The sequence below is a fragment of the Procambarus clarkii genome, chromosome 52 (assembly GCF_040958095.1).
Source record: "Procambarus clarkii isolate CNS0578487 chromosome 52, FALCON_Pclarkii_2.0, whole genome shotgun sequence".
Classification (NCBI taxonomy): domain Eukaryota; kingdom Metazoa; phylum Arthropoda; class Malacostraca; order Decapoda; family Cambaridae; genus Procambarus; species Procambarus clarkii.
The window spans coordinates 30,092,470-30,120,212 of NC_091201.1; the positions used below are offsets into that span (position 1 = coordinate 30,092,470).

The 27,743-nt window shown below is 46.0% G+C and overlaps 2 protein-coding genes across 3 annotated transcripts; both read left to right on the forward strand.

Moving 5' to 3' along the window:
- The first annotated feature begins 338 nt into the window (after window positions 1-338).
- LOC123763492 (cuticle protein 8-like) lies at window positions 339-903 on the forward strand. Its single transcript, XM_045750622.2, has 2 exons — window positions 339-455; window positions 641-903. Exons 1-2 carry the CDS (start codon window positions 339-341, stop codon window positions 845-847), a joined length of 324 nt encoding a protein of 107 aa, XP_045606578.1. The 3' UTR covers window positions 848-903.
- A 7,184-nt stretch (window positions 904-8,087) lies between these two features.
- LOC123763615 (uncharacterized) lies at window positions 8,088-27,608 on the forward strand. 2 transcript variants are annotated; one of them, XM_045750838.2, is made up of 12 exons: window positions 8,088-8,179; window positions 14,073-14,136; window positions 15,333-15,480; window positions 15,708-15,915; window positions 16,258-16,460; window positions 19,378-19,522; window positions 20,075-20,229; window positions 21,042-21,216; window positions 22,769-22,938; window positions 23,780-23,935; window positions 24,775-24,923; window positions 27,139-27,608. In XM_045750838.2, the coding sequence occupies exons 2-12, from the start codon at window positions 14,075-14,077 to the stop codon at window positions 27,266-27,268; spliced, it is 1,701 nt and encodes a 566-aa protein (XP_045606794.2). In that variant the 5' UTR covers window positions 8,088-8,179; window positions 14,073-14,074; the 3' UTR covers window positions 27,269-27,608. The 2 variants fall into 2 exon arrangements, with proteins under 2 accessions (XP_045606794.2, XP_045606795.2); XM_045750839.2 differs by lacking the exon at window positions 8,088-8,179 and adding an exon at window positions 8,718-8,787.
- The last annotated feature ends 135 nt before the right edge of the window (window positions 27,609-27,743 follow it).

Genomic DNA, 27,743 nt, shown 5'->3' on the forward strand with positions numbered 1-27,743 from the left:
GCTGTACTGCGTGGGTCAGCGTCAGCAAGACAATTATATTCATATAGAACACGAATCTTATTTTAACACTTATTCGTGCTTTATCAGACATCTTGAAAAATATATTGTCTTGCCTATATATTTAGAGCACGAAGACAAATACAGAACGGACCATTTGGTCACCATTTGGTCCGGGAGACATCTGTCACGTAGGGTGCAGTCGCACCTCCACAGATCTCCAGTATCAGCTAATGATACTGGTAATGGCTCCAAAGGGCCACCACTTACGAGCTATTCATGCCCGTGCCACCTTTTGGGTGGCTTAATCTTCATCAATCAAACACAGAACGTCTGTAGTGATGAAGTTGTTTCTGCCTCAGGTTATGGTGATGCTGGTGATGGTGGTGGTGGTGGTGATGGTGGTGGGGGCAACCCACGCCAGACCAGCTGACTCCCGCATCCAGACACACCCAGATGTAAGTATATATATACTATAATTCCCTCCAGATAATTCCCAATAATCCCCTCGCGATAATCATTACCAATTCTCTGCTGATAATTCATAATAATAATTCCCTGCTCTGACTCCTCGCCTGATATTCTATGACAATAACTCGGGGGGATAATGGTGAGAGTATAATGTCTGCGGCTGGTGGTACAGGCGCCGCCCGTCTACAGCTACCAGTACGGCGTCGTGGACGCTGAGAGCGGCAACGACTTCGGCCACGAGGAGGCGCGCGACCACGCCTCTACCAGCGGTCGCTACTACGTCCTCCTCCCCGACGGACGGGTGCAGACGGTGCTGTACTCCGTCAACGGCGAGGACGGCTTCGTCGCCGATGTCTCCTACGCCAAGCGCCGCCGCTGAGACGTCACTGTCTCTACGTCGGCGTTCCAGGGAGGGTGAAGGGAGGTTCCGTTTCCTTGTGCGTGCACACACACACACGCACACAAGGTGTGTGTGTGTGTGTGTGTGTGTGTGTGTGGGTGGGTGTATTCACCTAGTTGTGCTTGCGGGGGATTTGTAGGTTATAATATATAAATACTTTCGTACCAGATCTTCAGGCCTAAATATTTTACTGCCTTTTCGTCAAGATTTTATATATTGTAAATCAGTTATATAGAATAAACAAGTTTCTGCTTTCATATCTGTTCATTTAACCCAAAAACCTTCCTACAAGTTAGAGCATTATATCTCTTCCGCTCGTGAACAAGCATTATTAAAACAGCAGAAAACGGGAATTAAAAATGCCGTCGGCCTAGTTATTTGAATTAATAACTAAATATAATTATATATGTAATGTGTGTGTGATTACCTTAACTGATATCTGGAGACACGGGTTTGACTTCACCCTGCAGTAGGGTGTATAATGTCTGCAGGTTGACGTCATTCTGCAGTAGGATGTATAATGTCTGCAGGATGACTTCATCCTGCAGTAGGATGTATTATGTCTGCAGGTTGACGTCATTCTGCAGTAGGATGTATAATGTCTGCAGGTTGACGTCATTCTGCAGTAGGATGTATAATGTCTGCAGGATGACTTCATCCTGCAGTAGGATGTATAATGTCTGCAGGTTGACGTCATTCTGCAGTAGGATGTATAATGTCTGCAGGATGACTTCATCCTGCAGTAGGATGTATAATGTCTCCAGGTTGACTTCATCCTGCAGTAGGATGTATAATGTCTGCAGGTTGACTTCATACTGCAGTAGGATGTATAATGTCTCCAGGTTGACTTCATCCTGAAGTAGGATGTATAATGTCTGCATGTTGACTTCATCCTGAAGTAGGTTGTACAATGTCTTCATGTCGACGTCATCCTATTGGTTTGTCTCACACCCTTAAAATACTGAATAATTTGGAGAATATTCATCCAGACGAATCCTTTACAAGGCCAAATAATTCACTTATGTAACACAAACAAATTCATTCCGTTTATTTTTTATCAACAAAGAGCAACGGGTTCAAGCTCAACAAGCCACAACGTAGGACGGAAAACAGGAGAGGCTTTTTCAATCGATGCCGTAAATGCCTTCAGTTGGAAATCCGGCAGGAACAAATACCCAGGAAGAATTCAAAATTCAAAAAATTCAAAATGTTTATTCAGGTAAAAGTACATATATAGAAGATGAGTTACAAACATAATGTTGGATTTATATATAGAGCTAGTACATACAATACCCTAAACCACTAATACGCACAGCGTTTCGGGCAAGGTGTGGGAAAATACATTAGACTAAAACTTAATATTAATTGAGATTAAAGTATAAATTGTGTTGAAAATGGAAAAAAGGGGGGAGGGGGAACATAGCAGAAATCAGCAGTTGTACAAGTTGGTCAACAAACAGTATTGTTTGAAAATAGCAAGATATGGGTTGACATTTAGGAGGTAAGGTAGGTTACACGGAGTTAATTAGGTAGTATTTAGTTTTTCTCTTAAACTGGTTGAGAGAGGTACAGCCTTTGACATGATTGGGAAGGTCATTCCACATTCTGGATCCCTTGATTTGTAGAGCATTTCTAGTTTGGTTAAGTCGTACTCTTGGAATATAAAATAGGTATTTGTTTCTGGTGTGGTGCCCATGGGATCTGTTACAACCTTCTAGGAAGCTTCTAAGGTCATGATTGACATTAGTTCAGAGTTTTAAATATATAGAGTACACATGAGAGGATGTGCAGTGACTTAATATCTAACATATTAAAAGATTTGAGTAAGAGTACCGAGTGCTGTCTGGGGCCAGAGTTTGATACTGTTCTAATAGCAGCTTTGCGTTGAGTAGTAATTAGAGGACGTAAATGAAGTTTCAGGAAAATTCTGCGGCAAAAATAATTAGGTTCCCTTACAGGGCGGCACAATACGGGAATAATATATACCTAACGTGACGCAGTGCCATTGGATATTGCTACAACAACAAAAACTGAAACTAATTTATAATTTATATTATAGTGCAGATGCAATATAGTGCGTCTGCACTATATTGCCCGAAACGCATTGCGTAATAGTGGCTTTAGGCATTGTATGTACTAGCTCTATCTATATATCAATCCATTAATGTAACATCACTTGTATGTATATACCTTACCTGAATAAACATCTGAATCTGAATCTGAATCTGAATTTAGTAGGGCAATAATAATATATTATAGTATACCTTTAAAATCTCATTTTCTGTTTCTAAATATTAAAAGAAAACGATCAATATAGCCAAGTTTTAATGGTAAACGTAGTTATACATAAAAATCACATTTTGTGAATGTCAAAGGTAACAGCATGCCACAGCAATCACCCGCAGCTGAAGTCACCCACAAAATAATCAATGAAGTAGGAATAACTAAGAGAGCAAAGTGATGTAACATACGTTTATGGTACGTTGTTGGGTAGATTAGATACACAGCGTTTAGTGTGTTTTCATATTTATTTAGTAGTTTTTTTTTTAGATATATTGAGATATTGAGAGTTGTTACATTCTTGTACAGCCACTAGTACGCGTAGCGTTTCGGGCAGGTCCCTGGAATACGATCCCCGCCGCGAAGAATCGTTGTTACAACCAAGTACACATTTTACTGTTGAGTTAAACAGAGGCTACAGTTAAGGATTTGCGCCCAGTAAATCCTCCTCGGCCAGGATACGATTGTCTTGGATAAAGCATTGTCGTAGACGTTGAGACGGAGCTTGGAGCAGAGAAGAGAGCTGAGTGAGGCCGGAGTAGCAGAGCTCGATGCGTGCCAGCATGGCGGCTCGATGGGGAATCGTGAGTGTCTAAACTCGATGGGGTGGTGAGTGTCTAAACTCGATGCGGTCGTAGTCTGCTGTCTGCTCTGTGTTGAAGCTGTAGTATCTTGGGGTCGGTTGGAACTGTACATGCCGAGTGCTACATTCTGGAGGTTGAAGAGGTGTGGTAACTCCCGAGCGTCTGCACTGAAGTTAATTGAATTACTGTGGAAATTACACCGATTCTTACTTGATGATGATGATGAAGATTAAGCCACCCAAAAGGTGGCACGGGCATGAATAGCCCGTAAGTGGTGGCCCTTTTGAGCCATTACCAGTATCAAGAGCTGATACTGGAGATCTGTGGAGGTACGACTGCACCCTGCGTGAGGGAGATGTCTCCCATGGATTCTTACTTGCTTATTGACTGCTTATATTACTGGACTACACCTCAGCTTCCTCCAATAGGATGGAAAGAATGTTACCTATAATTAGGGAAAAGATTTAATGGATTAAGTACACTTATCTCCTTAAGCTAATGAGAGCTTGGAGCGAGTATATTGTTGACATAATATACTCGCTACAGAGAAATGCAAAAGGAATATGAGAAGAGAAAACACGGGTAAACAAGGAACAGGCGATAACCACCTTAGTGTGAGGAGTGCCAAGTGCTGGATGGTGAATAGCACCCCATATAAATAAATAGTATATTTACCTGAAAGTTACTTTATCTCTAGTGGCTTCCACGGGGAACAGGAAGCCGGCGACTTTTCAATTGGGCACCTCCCATTGTTTCTAAAGATTTTTCCAGCTGGATTAATAAAGCAATGACTCGGTGCTTTGGGCTTCGGCGGGTAGGCGGTTCCATAGGTTTATCACCCTATGGGTGAAAATGTCTCCTGTTTTATGTCCGAGGGGTGTAAACCGCACAGCTCGGTGTATGTACTTCAGGTGTATGTACACTGTGAGTTTACTTCAGCCTTGAGGTTACCTTAAGATGGTTTCGAGGCTTAGCGTCCCCGCGGCCCTTGACCCTAACAAAGACCCTTTGTTAAATTAACATCTAAGAAAAGATTAATGCAACAATGATACAAATATAAGTTAGGAGTGACCGGCACTGGATGACAAGAACGATTCATGTCATTTATACCAATTACTACATAGACTTCCCACGTAACATTATCTTGCAGTTATTTACAACAAATAAAAAAAAATATTACTCTCAGGAAAAACAACAGAAAAACAGCAAAGATAAGCAAGATAAGGGACAAAATCAAGTGACAAAATCACTTGAAGTTTAGGGAAAACCTGCGCTTGAAGGGATGTTGCCACTGAACACTTAATCTGGGGCCAGATTCACGAAGCAGTTACGCAAGTTCTTACGAACCTATACATCTTTTCTCAATCTTTGGCAGTTTTGTTTACAATTATTAAACAGTTAATGAGCTGCGAAGCACCAAGAGGCTGTTTATAGGAATAACAACAGTTGATTGGCAAGTTTTCATGCTTGTAAACTGTTTAATAAATGTAACTAAACCGGCAAAGATTGAGGAAAGATGTACACGTTCGTAAGTGCTCACGTAACTGCTTCGTGAATCTGGCCCCTGGACTTTACCCCACAAGGAATCTTACGTCAGTGAGCACAAACTGCTCAGTATGAGAGCAGAGGAGACTTGAGTACGGCCAGGCAGCAGCGTGTCTCTCACACACACTCTCTCCACGGGCGCTGGTGGCTGAGTGGACAGCACGCTGGACACGTAATCCTGTGGACCGGGGTTCGATTCCCAGCGCCGGCGAGAAACAAAATGGGCAGTTTCTTTCATCCTGATGCTCCTTTACCTAGCAGTAAATAATTATATGGGAGTTAGATTGCTGCCACGGGCTGCTTCCTGGGTATACTCACCTCTTTGTACTCACCTATTTGTGCTTGCGAGGGTTGAGCTTTGGCTCTTTGATCCCGCCTCTCAACTGTCAATCAACTGGTGTACAGGTTCCTAAGCTTACTGGGCTCTATCACATATACATTTAAAACTGTGTATGGAGTCAGCCTCCAGCCTCTGCCTAATGCATTCCACCTGTTAACTACTCTGACACTGAAAAAATTCTTTCTAACGTCCCTGTGGCTCATTTGGGTACTCAGTTTCCACCTGTGTCCCCTTGTTCGCGTACCACCCGTGTTAAACAGTTTATCCTTATCTACCCTGTCAATTCCTCTGATGATTTTGTAGGTAGTGATCATGTCTCCCCTTACTCTTCTGTCTTCCAGTGTCGTGAGGTGCATTTCCCGCAGCCTTTCCTCGTAACTCATGCCTCTTAGTTCTGGGGTTAGCCTAGTGGCATATCTCTGAACTTTTTCCAGCTTCGTCCTGTGCTTGACAAGGTACGGGTTCCATGCTGGGGCCGCATACTCCCGGATTGGTCTTATATATGTGGTATACAAGGTTCTGAATGATTCCTTACACAGGTTCCTGAAGGCTGTTCTGACGTTAGCCAGCCTCGCATATGCCGCAGATGTAATTCTTTTTATGTGGGCTTCATGAGACAGGTTTGGTGTGACATCAACTCCTAGATCTTTCTCTCTATCTGTTTAATGAAGTACTTCATTTCCCATTCGGTATCCCGTGTCTGGCCTCTTGCTTCCACCGCCTAGTGTCATGACCTTGCAATTACTCGGGTTGAACTTTAGCAGCCATTTGTTGGACCATTCATTCAGTCTGTCTAGGTCATCTTGTAGCCTCATACTATCTTCCTCTGTTTCAATCCGCCTCATAATTTTTGCATCATCATGTGTGTGTGTGTGTGTGTGTGTGTGTGTGTGTGTGTGTGTGTGTGTGTGTGTGTGTGTGGAAAAAAGTTAGTTAGTAATCAGTAACAGTTGATTGATTGACAGTTGAGAGGAGGGCCGAAAGAGCCAGAGCTCAACCCCCGCAAGCACAACTAGGTGAATACACAACATGTCTCCCTCACACACAGCAAAACACAATAATAATAATAATAATAATAATGAAGAATGGAGTGGTTGTAAATATATAGAAAATGGAAGAACAATGTGTAAATAAGAACAGTAGTTAATTAGAACGAAGAACAACGAAGGCTGACAGATCAGAAGACAAGACCGACACATTTTATATCTGAGAATTACAACGCATATTCAGAGATCCACAGAAACAATCTTCAAGAGGCGAGGCAAGATTACTATCGTGTCTTCTGATTAGTTGGACTCACTCAAGAGCCACTCAAGACGCGGCTGCTGCCCTAAACAATCACATACAACAAACAACCATTACGAAACAGAAATACATCCTGACGTCCGCCATGTTTGCGCGTACGAGGGAAAACGAGACCTTCAGGAGAGGAGGGACTTAGCTAATTAAGCCGCAGCGTCTCTTTTTACCGAGTGCTGAGGTTCACTCCTCGCTGAGGATACACGTATACCTGCATACCTGTATACTCGACGGTGTATATATACGCTGAGGGTTCAAGGGATATATATACCCCTCTCTTCTTCGTATGTATGTATAAACATTAAGGGTAAATTAAATAAAAAAAAAAAAAATACTTTAGTCTTGGACAACGTTCAGGACTAAAGGAGCAACGTGGGGAGCCGGTCGGCCGAGCGGACACCACGCTGGACTTGTGATCCCGGGTTCGATCCCAGGCGCCGGCGAGAAACATTGGACAGAGTTTCTTTCACCCTATGCCCCTGTTACCTAGCAGTAACATAGGTACCTGGGTGTTAGTCAGCTGTCACGGGCTGCTTCCTGGGGGTGGAGGCCTGGTCGAGGACCGGGCCGCGGGGACACTAAAAAGCCCCGAAATCATCTCAAGATAAAGTTCAGGACTAAAGTATACTTTCTGGATGGTCAATAATCTGTTGTGGTGGCCTTAATAACCCTCCAGAGGTTGGTACCCTCGAGTCCAGTACCAAACCAATGGGAAGAGAGGCATCTTCACCTGAGGGCCACTATCTCTCTCTCTCCAGTGACCTCGACGAGGACACGAAGCCAGCGGCTTGTTAAAGGCACCCTGCCCCTTACATACTGGAGTGGATGCTTCGGTAATATTAATACGGACATTAGCACAGTGGTCTACGTCCTCGGTTCATACCAACGAACCGGGTTCAATCCCCGAGCAGGACGGAAACAGTTTGGCACCTTTTCATCTAATGCACCTGTTCACCAGGTAGTAAATAGGCACCCGGGAGTTCAGCAACTGTTGAAGTTACAGCCAATATCACCGAAGTATGTCATAGACTTCACAGCATAGATCATGAAGATCATAGACCTTCATAGATCATGAAGGGGAAGGGGAAGGTAGAGGAGTGTTAGGGGGAGAATGAGGGAGAGGGGAGAGGTAGTGGGGGAGTAATGGGGGGGGGGGAGGAGAGGTAAGGAGGAAAGATAGAGAGCCAGGGCAGGACAGGTGACGGTATCATTGTGACCGTCTCCTCCGTGGCGTCTACACCTCCACGACACACAACATTTAAGGTGAGACGCTCCACCAGTCACAAGGAACAACAGTTAAGGTGAGACGCTCCACCAGTCACAAGGAACAACAGTTAAGGTGAGACGCTCCACCAGTCACAAGGAACAACAGTTAAGGTGAGACGCTCCACCAGTCACAAGGAACAACAGTTAAGGTGAGACGCTCCACCAGTCACAAGGAACAACAGTTAAGGTGAGACGCTCCACCAGTCACAAGGAACAACAGTTAAGGTGAGACGCTCCACCAGTCACAAGGAACAACAGTTAAGGTGAGACGCTCCACCAGTCACAAGGAACAACAGTTAAGGTGAGACGCTCCACCAGTCACAAGGAACAACAGTTAAGGTGAGACGCTCCACCAGTCACAAGGAACAACAGTTAAGGTGAGACGCTCCACCAGTCACAAGGAACAACAGTTAAGGTGAGACGCTCCACCAGTCACAAGGAACAACAGTTAAGGTGAGACGCTCCACCAGTCACAAGGAACAACAGTTAAGGTGAGACGCTCCACCAGTCACAAGGAACAACAGTTAAGGTGAGACGCTCCACCAGTCACAAGGAACAACAGTTAAGGTGAGACGCTCCACCAGTCACAAGGAACAACAGTTAAGGTGAGACGCTCCACCAGTCACAAGGAACAACAGTGCCTTAGTGACACCCACCACCACGACAGTGTTCCAACACACCAATATTGACCAACACGATAGCAAGTCTATATTATCCCCCCCCCCCCTTGCTATCTGAGCAGGTCGACGCCCGCCAAACACACACCGAAACTACGACGTTGATACAACGTTCGAACAAGTTGTAACACCTCCTAACCAGTGATAACAACCAATATAGCAAGTTGTAACAACGTTCTAATACGTCATAAACACGTTAAGCCAAGATGTAACAACTTTATTACAAGTTGTAACAAGCAGAAAATTAAGACAGTTACGGTTTGTGTTTCCAGGGATATATCTACTGTCATCTTCAGCACCAAGATCTGACAAGACTGCAATGAGCATTCAGTTAGACCCCTTAAGTCGACGTTTGGTTCATCCCACATATATGGTACATATGTAACATTGGCAGCGGGATTGATTGAACGTAGGTCGGCGTTCAATCCCCGACCGTCCAAGTGGTTGGGCACCATTCCTTCCCCTCCCCCTCGTCCCATCCCAAATCTTTATCCTGACCCCTTCCCAGTGCTATATATGGCTTGTTGGAAATAACCAACAGTTTTTCATTCATCACTTTGTATTTTTGTATTTTAATACAACATCTCACATTAATAACAAGTAGTTACTAAAATTACTAACTTGTAAAATTAACCATAATAATATTTTCATACTGCCCAATATTCTGTCAAATCCTTCCTAGCCTCCGTGACGTCGTGACGTTAAGTCAGCCGGAAACAGGAAATTTTCCACATACTGTTGGATTTCATAGAGTCCAGTTATTTCTTTCCGTTTATTGAGGATAAGTGTTTATTAATGTGTTAACTCATTTAGCATATTATTGCTTACTGGTACTCGCTGATTTAGACTAGATTAACTACACTGGCAGAAAATGTTGCAATGTAAAACAATTCTCCTCTAACTCTTCTAGTTGAATTTAGTCTTAATAAGATGACTTGCATTGCGAGAAAGTTTAGTATAACACAGTTGACCAGACCACACACTAGAAGGTGAAGGGACGACGACGTTTCGGTCCGTCATTCTCAAGTCGATTGTGATCACAATCGACTTGAGAATAGTCCAGGACGGACCGAAACGTCGTCGTCGTCCCTTCACCTTCTAGTGTGTGGTCTGGTCAACATACTTCAGCCACGTTATTGTGACTCATCGCCTGAATATAACACATTTATTTATGAAGTAAATATCCTTCATAAACCTTTCCTTCCCTTATTAACCTCAAATAGATAAATTATTTACTCTGGGGATTCCTACTGGAGTCGTCCAACAACTTGGGCTGGACGGTAGAGCGACGGTAGAGTGTCATGCAGGTCGGCGTTCAATCCCCGGCCGTCCAAGTGGTTGGGCACCATTCCTTCCCCCCCCCCTCGTCCCATCCCAAATCCTTATCCTGACCCCTTCCCAGTGCTATATAGTCGTAATGGCTTGGTGCTTTCCTCACACATACACAGCCTCGCTCCTGTGCCAGGTAAGTCCACTACGGGCTCACCATAGCCCGTGCTACTTGGAACTTTTGTTCTGAGTAGCTGAATCAAAAACAACAGGTGCTTTCCCCTTAATAGTTCCCTTCCTAGTGGAGTCCCGCGCATCTCCAGGTGTGAGGGAGGAGGAGTGTAGCAGCCATACTGCTGAAAAGTTGCCGTGTTGAGGATCTCACGTTTCCATTGACTGGTAATTGCGTCATCCTTGCAGCAGCAGGGGCCAGAGATCAAGAGTAATTTGATTTGATTACTGCCGCCGGAGGTGGCTAGTTTATTGTGTACCCCATTCTCATCCTGTGAGCGGTAGCGCAAAAAGCATTACAGAGGGCACAAAAGGTCTTTATCAGACCTCATCTTTGATTACATAAACATGGTCGAGAGTGACCATATCCAACACACGTCCCGGCCAGTGTAATGTAGACAATTTCCTACTGATGTTTTATGTAGTGTGCACATATACATATTACTTGTAGGCTTCTCGTCGTCAGGACACGAGATAACAACACCACCAATGTTAGTATTATTGTCGCTTATGTCGCCACTTTTCAATCAGAATAGTGGTATATTCACTTTAGCTCAGACATTATCTACAATTTAATCGTGATTTCAGCCAGAGCTCAGTGACAAGAACACGCCTACACAATTTCCAGCTAAACAGCTAAGCTGTTATCATATTTTTGTAGTTATTAATAACCATTAGTTGATGATTGATCTTCCATACAAGATTAATTGATTTTACTAACCCTGTATCATTATACCATATATATATATATTTTATGTATAAATTTATATTTTTTGTTCTACTCTGATGAAGAATCAGCATCGGATGATAGCGCTATTAATGGAATATTTCCTTAGCGTCTGTACCCGCCATGTTGTGAGAGCGAGTTTGACTCTTGTTTGACTCAAGTTCGACTTGAGAATGGTCCAGGACGGACCGAAACGTCGTCGTCCCTTCACCTTCTAGTGTGTGGTCTGGTCAACATACTTTAGCCACGTTATTGTGACTCATCGCCTGCGAGTTTGACTCTTAGTTAACTATAATATATATTGTGATTTCACATTGCATTATTATTTTATTAAGATCCACAGGCACTAGTTTGTGGAGTTAATTTTCATTACATTTACTCTTTTTAGTTTTCCATTATTTTTTTTACAAAAAGTGGTGGTCCTTCGTAGCTATTGAAGTCACTATTCTTTAATTAAATATTTGAGTCAAGCTCTCCCACAAGCTGGAGGGAGCCGGTCGGCCGAGCAGACAGCACGCTGGACTTGTGATCCTGTGGTCCTGGGTTCGATCCCAGGCGCCGGCGAGAAACAATGGGCAAAGTTTCTTTCACCCTATGCCCCTGTTACCTAGCAGTAAAATAGGTACCTGGGTGTTAGTCAGCTGTCACGGGCTGCTTCCTGGGGGTGGAGGCCTGGTCGAAGACTGGGCCGCGGGGACACTAAAGCCCCGAAATCATCTCAAGATAACCTCAAGAACGACACGGCTTATAGATTATATACCATTCTATAAGCCTTCTGTTCCAGCGCCTGAAGGCTGGGTGGACAGAGCTTCGGATTCTTAGTCCCGAGGTTCCGGGTTCGATCCTCGGTAGAGGCGGAGACAAATGGGCAAAATGTTTCTTTCACCCTGATGCCCCTGTTACCTAGCAGTAAACAGGTACCTGGGAGTTAGGCAGCTGCTACGGGCTGCTTCCTGGGGGTGGAGGCCTGGTTGAGGACCGGGCCGCGGAGACGCTGAGCCCAGAAATCATCTCAAGATAACCTCAAGATGGAGAAGATAGCGTCTTGCAGACGTTACGTGTCAGCCGAAACACAACTATCATCCACTATGTACTTTCCGAATGACAAATCACTAACTCCTCAGAGATTGACACGTTATCTCCTGAAGAAGATAAGCCGAGCAGACGAGTATAAGCGCTCTATAAGTGGGCCTTATCATTCTAATAAGCAGTTAACTGCTCTTATGGAAGATATCTTATACTTTCTCGCTTATATTTGAAATGGAGTGAAATTACTCATATTTTCCAATATTTTTATCTTCTTTTAAAATGTTACCTTTAGTTAAGGATGAGTTTGATAAGAAGGTCTCACAAGCCTGTTTATTATACACCTTAACAACGTTTATGTGGAAAGGAAAATTACGAAATTTAAAGGGTTCGAATTATTAGACGTATTGAACATAAGATAACAAGTACTAGGTGAAAGAAGGACTTAAGATAACAAATACTAGATGAAAGAAGTACTTAAGATAACAAATACCAGATGAAAGAGGGACTTAAGATAACAAATACCAGATGAAAGAAGGACTTAAGATAACAAATACCAGATGAAAGAAGGACTTAAGATAACAAATACCAAATGAAAGCAGGACTTAAGATAACAAATACTAGATGAAAGCAGGACTTAAGATAACAAATACCAGTTGAAAGAAGGACTTAAGATAACAAATACCAGATGAAAGAAGGACTTAAGATAACAAATACCAGATGACAGAAAGACTTAAGATAGCAAATACCAGATGAAAACAGGACTTAGGATAACAAATACCAGATGAAAGCAGAACTTACGAGAGACGGGGAACCTACCTTGCGCTGATTCCGAGGATCAACGTCCCCGTGGCCCGGTCTCTGACCTTGCGAGAGACACTGAACCTATGTAGAGGCACATAGCCGAAGCACTACATGCCACACACACACTCTTATCCAACTATTCAACAGCCAGATTACGCTCATCTACATTCTACCATCTACTGCTCCAGCTCTCACCACATCTACTGCTCCAGCCAATCAGAGGAAATGTAGGATTGCTCTCAAGTCCTTTCGACTGAGTGACACCTCAGATCTTAGAAGTAGGCATCCTGCAGTCTTGGAGGACTATGATGTTGCGCTCGGGTTGTCTAGGCTGGAGTGTCCTCTCCAGAGGCGCAAAGCCTGGGTAGGTCTGTATGGAGGAAAAGCTGTTACCCATGCAGCAGCAGGTCCCCCCCCTCCTCACATCCTACATTGTATATATATATTGTCACATCTGATTATTATTTTTCCCCTCTGCTTCCGATGATGTTAAAGAGAGCTTTAGCAAAAACATATCCTTTACCAACACGCATTAGGCTCAATATAATTATAAAATGAACTTTACAAACTTAAAAATCATTGATCTAATCCTTGATTAGTTTATTAATTAATCCTTGATTATTTGAATAAATTGAATTCAATTAATCCTTGAATTGATCTAATTCGGTGCTACTGAGTAACACATTTCTAAATGAAAAACTGCTTTCAAAAACCCAGCCCAAAACGTCTATAATCAAACAGACATGCCGACGTTTCGTTCCGTCTTGAACCCTCACGACGTTTCGGTCCGTCTTGGACCCTCACGACGTTTCGGTCCGTCTTGGACCCTCACGACGTTTCGGTCCGTCTTGGACCCTCACGACGTTTCGGTCCGTCTTGGACCCTCACGACGTTTCGGTCCGTCTTGGACCCTAATCAACACGTAATTCAATGCCATTTAATCCTGTTGTTTCTAGTAAATACTTGTCTTTATCTGCTGTGGTCAAGCTTAACTTATCGTCAAGATTGTTGTTTAACTTATCGTCTCCATAAGGAGGGCGAAGATAAGAACACTGGTCTTGTGGCCTTGTTTCTAAGACGTCTTAAATTCATATTTATGAACATTTTACGACAGGTAAAATGTGGTTAAATGAAATTTGTTTTGTTTACTTTCCAGCCATGCATGTGTTGGTTCGTGGCTCGTGGCGCAGAGCGGCTGCCATCAGACCTCTCTGTGACGGGTGAGTGTTGTGTGACGGGTGAGTGTGTTGTGTGACGGGTGAGTGTGTTGTGTGACGGGTGAGTGTGTTGTGTGACGGGTGAGTGTTCCGTGACGGGTGTGTGTGTTGTGACGGGTGAGTGTTGTGTGACGGGTGAGTGTTGTGTGACGGGTGAGTGTGTTGTGTGACGGGTGAGTGTGTTGTGTGACGGGTGAGTGTGTTGTGTGACGGGTGAGTGTTCCGTGACGGGTGTGTGTGTTGTGACGGGTGAGTGTGTTGTGACGGGTGAGTGCGTTGTGACGGGTGAGTGTTGTGTGACGGGTGAGTGTGTTGTGTGACGGGTGAGTGTGTTGTGTGACGGGTGAGTGTGTTGTGTGACGGGTGAGTGCGTTGTGACGGGTGAGTGTGTTGTGACGGGTGTGTGTGTTGTGACGGGTGAGTGTTGTGTGACGGGTGAGTGTGTTGTGTGACGGGTGAGTGCGTTGTGACGGGTGAGTGTTCCGTGACGGGTGTGTGTGTTGTGACGGGTGAGTGTTGTGTGACGGGTGAGTGTGTTGTGTGACGGGTGAGTGCGTTGTGACGGGTGAGTGTTGTGTGACGGGTGTGTGTGTTGTGTGACGGGTGTGTGTGTTGTGACGGGTGAGTGTTGTGTGACGGGTGTGTGTGTTGTGACGAATGAGTGTGTTGTGTGACGGGTGAGTGTGTTGTGTGACGGGTGAGTGTTGTGTGACGGGTGAGTGTGTTGTGTGACGGGTGAGTGTGTTGTGTGACGGGTGAGTGCGTTGTAACGGGTGAGTGTTCCGTGACGGGTGTGTGTGTTGTGACGGGTGAGTGTTGTGTGACGGGTGAGTGTGTTGTGTGACGGGTGAGTGCGTTGTGACGGGTGAGTGTTGTGTGACGGGTGTGTGTGTTGTGTGACGGGTGTGTGTGTTGTGACGGGTGAGTGTTGTGTGACGGGTGTGTGTGTTGTGACGAATGAGTGTGTTGTGTGACGGGTGAGTGTGTTGTGTGACGGGTGAGTGTTGTGTGACGGGTGAGTGTGTTGTGTGACGGGTGAGTGTTGTGTGACGGGTGAGTGTGTTGTGTGACGGGTGAGTGTGTTGTGTGACGGGTGAGTGTTGTGTAACGGGTGAGTGTGTTGTGTGACGGGTGAGTGTTGTGTGACGGGTGAGTGTTCCGTGACAGGTGAGTGTCCTGACACACCTCTCTCGTCACAGGTCATGGAGGAGGAGGTCCCTGCACAAGTCCACGGAGACTGCTCTTAATATCCAAAAGTCACATTACCCGAGCATGGAACTACCGCAGGGGAACCTCGTCGACCTGGTCTTCAAGAACGTCTCCAAGTGGACCAACAAGACTGCTACGGTGCGCTCACATAACTACTTGTCAGTGGTAGTTACGGGGACGGGGGCAGTCCGGTAGTTATTCAGAATAGCTACTGGGGGTCGTTCAACGGCATTTTACACCTAGTAACTCTGATTAGCAATTGTGGTTGTTTTATAGATTTGGTTGAAATAGAATTTGTGTATTGCTGCTCTGTTTATTTTCTGGCGAGACAGGATCGTGTCTTTGACATGTTTTTCATCTTTCAGGAGTGCAGCGTGACTGGTCGAAGTTACACGTACGAGCAGCTGATGGAAGGGGTTGGGCGGTGGGGAGGCCTGTTGGCCAAGCTTGGGGTGACCAAGGGGGACGTGGTGGGAATAGCTCTGCCCAATTGCCCGGAATACCCTATGATCCTATTTGGCACGCTGGCTGTGGGCGCGACAGTTACCACCATCAACCCCGTCTACACCCCAGGTCAGTGTGCTGGTCTGTGCCTCACTCCCGCTGGTTGGCTGGGGAAGCTGTTCACTTGAGACAGTTAAGCAAGTCCCAGCTGTGTCTGGGTATAAGTGACAGGATGAACATCCCAGTGGGTTTTCTTCCTATTGGGGAGTGTTGTACATGCTGCTATGGCGGTGTGTCCACTCACAGGATGAGTGGCGCTGCCTAATAAACCCGCCACTCGGGGCAAAATTTCAAATTTCAAATTTCCCGCCGGTTATAAAACCTCGCCCGCTCCCGCGATGGCGAGCGCTGATTGGCTGAGTAAAGACGCTTGCCAGTAACTGTTACCTTCTTCGTTCTTGTCGTCCACAGAGGAGATCTCTCGACAACTGTCCGACAGCCAGGCGAAGCTGGTAGTGGGTGACCCTCAAATCGAGACCACACTATCTGAGGCTCTCAGGCTCTACAAGTGCCCTACTCACCTAGTAATTAACGGGCCCTCAAGCACCCATGGCTCCCTTAACCTGCAGAAGATCCTTGATGACCCAACCATCCCCTTAGTCGACCCTGTTAAGGTAACTTGTATTCCCCAACAAGTTATAACTTCTACCTAATTAACCACACGTAACGACCCCATGTTGCAATAGACACGAAAGTCCCAAGTATGTCATACTTCATTTTCCTTCATGTAATATTGATTGTTGCCGCCGGAGGCCGCAAGTTTATTGTGCACCCCATACCCATCCTGTGAGCGGTAGCGCAAAAGCATTACAGAGGGCACAAAAGGTCTTTATCAGACCTCATCTTAAATTATTACATAAACAATTTCATCTATCTTTCACACCTTATAGTTACATGTCAGCTAGTTACCGAGAATGTTCTATTTCAAGAGCTATATATTTACAGTAAGTCATTATACATTAATGGTAGGGCTTTTCGCTAATACATAATTGTTTCAACAATGGTGATATTACAGTCATTAGGGTGCTGCTGTTTATTATTAGTCTTCACAATACACTACTTGTTTCTTAATCTCATATGTCGTTTATCTACTGAAAGTGAAATATGGATACAGTGCAAGGATTTCAGGTAATTTATCCATGGTAATAAGATAGGTTGCAATATCATACAGAGTGAGCTTAGATTTATCTGTAAATGGCTCAATTTTACTACACTCCAAGATATAGTGTTCGAGTGTGTGTCCCTGTCTTTGTCCACACACTTTACACTTTACTTCCTCTAGATCCCTATACAAGCCGAACTGCCAGAGATACTTGTAGCCAAGTCTTATACGAGCTGTGACAACATCTGTTAGTCTACTTACTTTGTTACTTGCTCCATACACATGTTTTACTTCACACATTTCATTGTGATGAACAATGGACCTGCTAGTTCCAGTTTGCACTGTTCTACTTTCTTCAAATCCATCCAGGAGTTCTCGTCTAATGACACTTTTAAGGGACCTATTTGATAACTCAAGATTCCGTTCAATACTGTCTTTATTTACTGCAGCCTTAGCAAGGGCGTCAACTTTGTCATGTTCCTGCAGGCCAATGTGAGAAGGAATCCACAACATTTTTATATTTACCCTCTTGCTAAGTATTCTTATATATCTACGTCTAGCTTCTGAGACAAGCACGTATTACTTGATTGTAAACTGTTTATTGCTCGTAGTGAGGAAATACGTTGGTAGTCTTCCTGGCATTCCCTCATCTTCCTCACAGCCCTCATCTTCCTCACAGCCCTCATCTTCCTCACAGCCCTCATCTTCCTCACAGCCCTCATCTTCCTCACAACCCTCATCTTCCTCACAGCCCTCATCTTCCTCACAGCCCTCATCTTCCTCACTGCCCTCATCTTCCTCACAACCCTCATCTTCCTCACAGCCCTCATCTTCCTCACAGCCCTCATCTTCCTCACTGCCCTCATCTTCCTCACAGCCCTCATCTTCCTCACTGCCCTCATCTTCCTCACAGCCCTCATCTTCCCCACTGCCCTCATCTTCCTCACAGCCCTCATCTTCCTCACAGCCCTCATCTTCCTCACAGCCCTCATCTTCCTCACAGCCCTCATCTTCCTCACAGCCCTCATCTTCCTCACAGCCCTCATCTTCCTCACAGCCCTCATCTTCCTCACAGCCCTCATCTTCCTCACAGCCCTCATCTTCCTCACAGCTCTCATCTTCCTCACAACCCTCATCTTCCTCACAGCCCTCATCTTCCTCACAGCCCTCATCTTCCTCACAGCCCTCATCTTCCTCACAGCCCTCATCTTCCTCACCGCCCTCATCTTCCTCACTGCCCTCATCTTCCTCACAGCCCTCATCTTCCTCACAGCCCTCATCTTCCTCACAGCCCTCATCTTCCTCACAGCCCTCATCTTCCTCACTGCCCTCATCTTCCTCACAGCCCTCATCTTCCTCACAGCCCTCATCTTCCTCACAGCCCTCATCTTCCTCACAGCCCTCATCTTCCTCACAGCCCTCATCTTCCTCACAGCCCTCATCTTCCTCACCGCCCTCATCTTCCTCACAGCCCTCATCTTCCTCACAACCCTCATCTTCCTCACAGCCCTCATCTTCCTCACAGCCCTCATCTTCCTCACAGCCCTCATCTTCCTCACCGCCCTCATCTTCCTCACTGCCCTCATCTTCCTCACAGCCCTCATCTTCCTCACAGCCCTCATCTTCCTCACAGCCCTCATCTTCCTCACAGCCCTCATCTTCCTCACTGCCCTCATCTTCCTCACAACCCTCATCTTCCTCACAGCCCTCATCTTCCTCACAACCCTCATCTTCCTCACTGCCCTCATCATCCTCACAACCCTCATCTTCCTCACTGCCCTCATCTTCCTCACAGCCCTCATCTTCCTCACAGCCCTCATCTTCCTCACAGCCCTCATCTTCCTCACAGCCCTCATCTTCCTCTCAGCCCTCATCTTCCTCACCGCCCTCATCTTCCCCACAGCCCTCATCTTCCTCACAGCCCTCATCTTCCCCACAGCCCTCATCTTCCCCACAGCCCTCATCTTCCTCACTGCCCTCATCTTCCTCACTGCCCTCATCTTCCTCACTGCCCTCATCTTCCTCACAACCCTCATCTTCCTCACTGCCCTCATCTTCCTCACAGCCCTCATCTTCCTCACAGCCCTCATCTTCCTCACAGCCCTCATCTTCCTCACAACCCTCATCTTCCTCACAGCCCTCATCTTCCTCACAGCCCTCATCTTCCTCACAGCCCTCATCTTCCTCACCGCCCTCATCTTCCTCACTGCCCTCATCTTCCTCACAGCCCTCATCTTCCTCACAGCCCTCATCTTCCTCACAGCCCTCATCTTCCTCACAACCCTCATCTTCCTCACAGCCCTCATCTTCCTCACAGCCCTCATCTTCCTCACAGCCCTCATCTTCCTCACAGCCCTCATCTTCCTCACAGCCCTCATCTTCCTCACAGCCCTCATCTTCCTCACAGCCCTCATCTTCCCACCCCACAGCTGACGGGGGAGGAGATAGCGGTGTTGCCGTACTCCAGCGGCACCACGGGACCACCCAAAGGTGTTAGTGTCTCTCACAACGCCTTGTCGGCCAACACTGTGCGCTTCTCACACCCGGACATCTTCGGCGTCAGGCCCACCACAGGTAAGGTGCCAGGGCTACCACCTCCCCGAGGACCACCACAGGTAAGGTACCAGGGGTGCCACCTCCCGAGGACCACCACAGGTAAGGTACCAGGGGTGCCACCTCCCGAGGACCACCACAGGTAAGGTACCAGGGGTGCCACCTCCCGAGGACCACCACAGGTAAGGTACCAGGGGTGCCACCTCCCGAGGACCACCACAGGTAAGGTACAAACACATATAAACCTTATTTTTATATTGAAAGAGAGAGAGAGAGAGAGAGAGAGAGAGAGAGAGAGAGAGAGAGAGAGAGAGAGAGAGAGAGAGAGAGAGAGAGAGAGAGAGAGAGAGAGAGAGAGAGAGAGGATGAAACGAAGAGACAGAGACAGTGACAGAGAAATAAAAATAGAAATAGCTGCCGAGAGAGACATAAGACATTAAAATAGACAAAGAGACAGAGACAGACGGGAAGGTGTTGAATGGTGGGGCACGAACCCCTTAACAACCCACTGGTATAACCATGCCCCCACTAACACCACCGGACACACCAGAGAGAATGTCTCATCTCCTCCAGAGACGCAGCAGGAGGCCTTCCTGTGCTTGATGCCCTTCTTCCACGTGTACGGCATCGTGGTGCTGACCATCTGCGGCCTCTACGAGGGCGCCAAGCTCCTGACGCTGCCCAAGTTCGACAGCAACACCTACATCGACCTCATCTACCAGCACCAGGTGAGAGAGAGAGAGAGAGAGAGAGAGAGAGAGAGAGAGAGAGAGAGAGAGAGAGAGAGAGAGAGAGAGAGAGAGAGAGAGAGAGAGAGACAGAGAGAGAGAGAGAGAGACAGAGAGAGAGAGAGAGACAGAGAGAGAGAGAGATAGAGAGAGAGAGAGAGAGAGAGAGAGAGAGAGAGAGAGAGAGAGAGAGAGAGAGAGAGAGAGAGAGAGAGAGAGACAGAGAGAGAGAGAGAGAGAGAGAGAGAGAGAGAGAGAGAGAGAGAGAGAGAGAGAGAGAGAGAGAGAGAGAGAGAGAGAGAGAGAGAGAGAGAGACAGAGAGAGAGATAGAGATAGAGAGAGAGAGAGAGAGAGAGATAGAGAGAGAGAGAGAGAGAGAGAGACAGAGAGAGAGAGAGATAGAGAGAGAGAGAGAGAGACAGAGAGAGAGAGAGAGAGAGAGAGAGAGAGAGAGAGAGAGAGAGAGAGAGAGAGAGAGAGAGAGAGAGAGAGAGAGAGAGAGAGAGAGAGAGACAGAGAGAGAGAGAGACAGAGAGAGAGATAGAGAGAGAGAGAGAGAGAGAGAGAGAGAGAGAGAGAGAGAGAGAGAGAGAGAGAGATAGAGAGAGAGAGAGAGAGAGAGAGAGAGAGAGAGAGAGAGAGAGAGAGAGAGAGAGAGAGAGAGAGACAGAGAGAGAGTGGTCGAAACGGGAACCTCTTCGTCTGGATAATAAAGCTGGAACTTGGTCTAATTTGTAACTGAGTGTTGGACAGGTCTGTAGATCTGTGTAAGGCGCCGTAACACAACAAGTTGCCTCACTGCTCCCCACAGATACAGACACTTCACCTGGTTCCTCCGATCCTCAACTTCCTGATCAACTCTCCCAAGGCGACGCCGGAGACAATGTCTCATGTCAAGAGAATCGCGTGCGGCGCAGCGCCTGTGCACCCGTCGGCCGCCAGAGCCCTTCGGGAGAAGATCAACAGTGACGCCTTTTTTCACGAGGGTGAGGAAGGGAAAGGAATTATCAGGGGAAACCTTACAAACTAACTTAATACTAACTAGGTACGCAACTTATTAACTTGAGTAACTTAGGGAACAGTATGGTAGGAGGTATTCGATTTTTCAAGATTTGTAGATATATTTACTATTTGTGTCTGCATAATAGAGCTATTAGCTCTTCGGCCTAGCCTTTCTAACCAATCTATTTTCCTCTATTATATCTATTACGTATATTTCACTCTAACACATACGGGAGCCGTGGCTGAATGAACAGCGCTTGGGACTCGTAACCCCAGGGTCCGGGTTCGATCATGATGGGCGAAGAGCAATGGGCAGAGTTTCTTTCACCCTGATGCCCCTGTTACCTAGCACTAAATAGGTACCTGGGAGTTAGACAGCTGTTATGGGCTGCTTCCTGGGAAGCGTATGTGTGTAAGGGAAAAATCTTAGTAATAACAGTTGAGAGACGGGCCGAAAGAGCAGAGCTCAACCCCCGCAAGCACAACTAGGTAAATACAACTTGGTGAATACACGTCCCCATTAAGTAGCCCGTATCAGCTATCTAACTCCCAGGTACCTATTTACTGCTAGGAAATCAGGTGCATCAGGGTGAAAGAAACTAGGCCCATTTGTTTCCGCTTCGGCAGGGAATCGATCCCCGGACCCCTAGGACTACGAATTCTGAGCGCTGTCCACTCAGCCGTTAGGGGCCCCCCCCCCCACACAGGCCAGGTCAGGCCTGTGTGTGTGTGTTTGATGTTGCTCTCAGCAGGCACTAACACACTCCACTACACACACTACAACACATCTCTCCAACCTCCCTAAAGCGATCTAATCTTGCAAGTATCTGGTGTGTACTCTGCTCTTCTTTCCTCTCTTACTAATACATATGTATATATATATATATATATATATATATATATATATATATATATATATATATATATATATATATATATACAGGAGAGAGTTTTGTCTTAGTCTACTGGACGTTAGTGGAATATTTTACTTACAATAATGTAATGTGTGAATGATTGCGTGAATTATTATTTAATATCGTTAATTACTACTTAAGATTGGCAGTAGTGAGGAAAAATTCGCTTATTTCTGTAAAGTGAGGTGGATAAGTTGGTGTTGGATCAATATATATATATATATATATATATATATATATATATATATATATATATATATATATATATATATATATATATATATAAATACCTATCAAAAGTAATGAATTATGTATTATATTGAACATAATTTTTGTTAATCCTAGTTTTACATGAGCAAGGCAGAATTTAGCAAAAATAGGCATATACAGTTTTTGGCTAAAAAAGTATATTAAAACATCCATCAATACATAAAAAAAAAACATTTATCTACAGTTTAGCATTACAGGAAAATCGTTTTCTAGACAACACAAACTGTATATGTAGACTTTTGACATGTCCTACATAACACCAGATTGGTCAACTCAATAACCTTATTCAAATAATTTATAAATATCTCAAAGATAACTCTTCCTGGTGACTGTGATTTATTTGTGCCAACAGGATGGGGAATGACCGAGGTGCTAATTGCTTCGCTAGTACCAAATAGGCTGGAGAAAATAGGCACGATTGGCAAGCTCTTGCCAGACGTGACAGCCAAGGTGGTGAGCTTGACCACCGGGGAGGCGCTCCCAGCTCACCAGGATGGTGAAATTTGTATCAAGACTCCTTCAGTAAGTGACACTCCCTCGAGTATGAGCTTCCACATCAACTGTTGCAACACAGGAGATACTTTTCCTGACACTTTATGACACTACAACACAATACCATCTCCTCGATACGCTGTAAATGCAATAATTAATGTCACCGATTTTAATTAAAAAAAAACTTTATAAGAATACACAATTCATCCTTTTGAATTATTAAACAACTGTGGCTTCTGTGGCAGCCAACTTCCACTACGGAAGTGACTACGGCGAGCCATGCTTGAGGACTTCCCAGACCGGGGTTTCTCAACCATTTAACGTGACCAATTACGAAACCTGTTTTTTCCTCCATGATGGCGGCTTTGTTTACATTTAATTCATCAATTTACGAGCTCGAAAATGTCATTATTGTTATAGACAACTTCGTAGCGCTTCCAAAGATCGTCAACTATTGAATGAGCACCATTCATCAAGCACCTACAAACTAGGTGCTTGATGAATGCCCACCGAAAAGCACACAGGAACTGTTCCTGTATATGGCATACTAATACCTCGTTTGGGTGCAGCCTGTTACGATGTGGACAATGCCAGCTTAATTAGCAGCTTAAAAGACCCTGGCGGCGGTAATAGGCAATATAGCTCAGGTAATAAACAAAGTCCAATATACTTGTTTACAGTATGTCACGGTTACCACACACTTTGTGAGAGCTGAGAGAGAAGAGTGAAGGGAGAGCCTTCTGGTTTTCTATCAGCAAAACCTCATTAATCCGGTAACTGTAGATTGGACGGGGTTTTGTTCAGCTGGTTCCCTTGGAATAGACAGAAAGAAGTCTATTGTTTACACGCTGTACTGTGGACCCCTCGACAGATGATGTCCGGTTACCACAACAACCCGAAGGCGACGGCTGAGACCATAGACAGTGAGGGATGGCTCCATACCGGCGACGTTGGCCACTACGACGAGGAGGGCTTCTTCAAGATCGTCGACCGCACCAAGGAACTCATCAAGGTCAAGGCCTTCCAGGTAATATCTGAGGGAGGGAGGGAGGGAGGGAGGGAGAGAGAGAGAGAGAGAGAGAGAGAGAGAGAGAGAGAGAGAGAGAGAGAGAGAGAGAGAGAGAGAGAGAGAGAGAGAGAGAGAGACAGAGCGACAGAGAGAGAGAGAGAGAGAGAGAGAGAGAGAGAGAGAGAGAGAGAGAGAGAGAGAGAGAGAGAGAGAGAGAGAGACAGAGAGAGAGAGAGAGAGAGAGACAGAGAGAGAGAGAGAGAGACAGAAAGACATCGTGCATACAATGAGGAACAGAACACACACACACACACACACACACACACACACACACATTGGTTTCCTGTGAACATGTAATGTGTGTGTTCTCACCACAAATGGGTGAGTACACACACACACACACATTAAACCTCCACAACAAACCAATGGATCAAGAGGCCATGGATGGGAGCGTGAGCAACAAATGACCCAGAGAGAAGTTAAAAAGTTTATCTGACGTAAAAGTTGAACAGTGAAACAAAGAAAACGATCAGTATGAAGAAGGGATCTCTATTTTGATTTCAAAAGCGGATGAAATAAGAAAAAAATAGGTCAGGAGTCATCAGGCACCCGGAGGCTTGAAAGACGGGGTCCAAATAGCTAGAGCTCGATCCTGAAGGCACGCATAGGTGAATGCACACGCGCACAAATTCACTACTCTACAGATGGAACTGTAATAACATATGTTGTCCACATACACTAGAGTACCGTCTAAGACCTGAGACAACTATGCAACCCTCTACGGGAGCCCGGCTCTGTAAACACATCTAACCCAACCCAACCCAACTCAACCTAGGCATTTTTCCCCGCGCCCGCAGGTATCCCCGTCGGAGCTGGAGGACGTGATCCGGCAGCATCCGGACGTGCTGGACGTGGGCGTGGTGGGCGTGCAGCACGACAGGCTGGGGGAGGCGCCCAGGGCCTTCGTCGTCGCTAAGGACAACTTGAAGCCAGACGACATCCACAGGTATGGTGGGGCAGGGAGGTGGTGGGGGGACATCCACAGGTATGGTGGGGCAGGGAGGGTGGTGGGGGGACATCCACAGGTATGGTGGGGCAGGGAGGTGGTGGGGGGACATCCACAGGTATGGTGGGGCAGGGAGGTGGTGGGGGGACATCCACAGGTATGGTGGGGCAGGGAGGGTGGTGGGGGGACATCCACAGGTATGGTGGGGCAGGGAGGTGGTGGGGGGACATCCACAGGTATGGTGGGGCAGAGAGGTGGTGGGGGGACATCCACAGGTATGGTGGGGCAGGGAGGTGGTGGGGGGACATCCACAGGTATGGTGGGGCAGAGAGGTGGTGGAGGGACATCCACAGGTATGGTGGGGCAGGGAGGTGGTGGGGGACATCCACAGGTATGGTGGGGCAGGGAGGTGGTGGGGGGACATCCACAGGTATGGTGGGGCAGGGAGGTGGTGGGGGGACATCCACAGGTATGGTGGGGCAGGGAGGTGGTGGGGGGACATCCACAGGTATGGTGGGGCAGGGAGGTGGTGGGGGGACATCCACAGGTATGGTGGGGCAGGGAGGTGGTGGGGGACATCCACAGCATGGTGGGGAGAAGGGAGGGTGGTGTGGGGGGGGGACATCCACGGGTGTGGTGTAGGTGTAGGATGTCCCAGTATATGTGTGCGCTACACGACACGAGAAATTGGATAAGACGAGACCTTATCATACAGTGACGATGGTTTAATTATCACATACCTTAGAATCTTAGACAAACATCCTAATATCACCAAGAGGTGAGAGAGGGTTCTTAAGACTTCCACCACACTAGTTACTGACCAACCCGCAAGTAACTCAGTGCATATACACTGAGAGCTACACCTCAGAGTATGTTGTGTCTGCCTTACGATGACCAGATGTCGTCCTGGGCATAAGTTTTCATCGTATGAAACATTAATCAAATGTCACGAACTGAAGGACTGCCGTTACAAACATCCTGTAATATACATTTCTTATTTTGCGGGACACAAATCAGGGAGTTTTACAACGTATCCGGTTACTGGTTGGGTGTTAGGCGGTCACCTTGGTGTAGAGTATAGACGGAATAGTCCTTTGTCGACACCAGTACTTGCTGTACTGCGGCTCCCTCAGCAGAGTGTAACTTGCTGCCACAAGCACCAACGATCACGGCCCCAGAGTCCATGACTGTCACCGCCCCCAACCGCTTCTCCAGTTTCATGGAAACTTTACCAAATAATTCACATATAAACAGAAGAATTGCTCAAGTCCTCTTGCCTCATGTGAGACAGCTTCTATTTACTTCCACGCAATCACTTGGACTGGATGGCAGAGCGACGGACTCGCTTAGTGCAGGGTTAGCGTTGGAGCCCCGAGAGTGTAAGTGGTCTTCACGCTTCCTTCACTCCCTACTCGTGTTCCAGCGCCACCTCCTCACAGCCCCTCCAAGTGTTATATAGTCGTACTTGCTTCAAACTTTCTCATGACATTTACCTACCCTTACTATCTATGTATTTCTAACTACACCCACTGATATATTTATCATAAATACTCTTTGAACCAACCCAGTGATCCCATGGCAATTATGTCACTATAAATCAACACAATAGGAACTGCCTCCCATGGGCCAATAGTCCTCCTGCAGTTTCCTCTAAACTTATATACTTAGTACTGTTCCTCTTCACTTAGGTTGGCCAGCAGTGTGAAGCAATGTCCTTAGTTTAGTATTCCTCGACTAGCTCCATGTTTTCCCACATTCCTCCATGTTTCTGTGAGTGCTGTTTGTAATACGAAATTGAAATAGAAATAAGTTTATTGAGGTAAAATACACACAAAGGGATGAGGTAGCTCAAGCTATTCTCACCCCGTTCAGTACAACGTGTTAATATATACATAGACACACATTACGAAAGTCATGCGCTAGAGATCCTTGTCAGGTCACCTTCTGGTGAGGGAGATGAGAGGATTATCCAGTTTATACATAAGCTAGGTCGGTCACGTGTTGGTTTCAGGAGTAACACACGGGAGACATCTCCCGTCACGCATGGTGCAGTCGCACCTCCACAGATCTCCAGTATCAGCTCTTGATACTGGTAATGGCTCAAAAGGGCCACCACTTACGGGCTATTCATGCCCGTGCCACCTCTTGGGTGGCTTAATCTTCATCAATCAATCAATCGTGTTGGTTAATATTTTCATAAAATGTCATTTTATAGGTTCTTGGAGTCCCGCGTGGCTGAACACAAGAGGCTGGCCGGGGGCGTTAACTTCGTGGAGGCTCTTCCCAAGAACTCAACAGGGAAACTGCTCAGGAAGGAACTGGCGAAGATGTCCGCCGACTGCTGAGGAAGTTTCCTCCTGAAGTCAAGTTGGCTGAGCCAACTGAGTAAGTCTCGTACTGAAGCCTAGGGCGAGGCTTCTGAGGCCTTGTCTTGTTATCAAGGTCGAGCCTTGGCTTAGGCTAATGAGGAATTCAACTCGGTCGGTCGAAGAAATAGCTCGATCGATAGAGCTTCGACCTCACACATGTGAAGTCCACGGTTCGAGTTTCCTACAGCCCAGGTGAATGGAGGAATTCGACGATTGGTTGAGGCCACTGGAAAACTCACCATGAAGCCAAAGTTAACATATTAATATATATAGTTAACAATTATATATCTCATTAAATGAATTAAAATTACTAAAATGCTTTTAGCTAATCCTGCGCTGTATTTCTTGTGTCTCAGCACTGACGACGGAGCTACGACTTCCAAACATCTGATATTTTAAATAAAGTGAAGATGAGAATCATTTCACTTATCCTTCATTTCACTAAATGAAA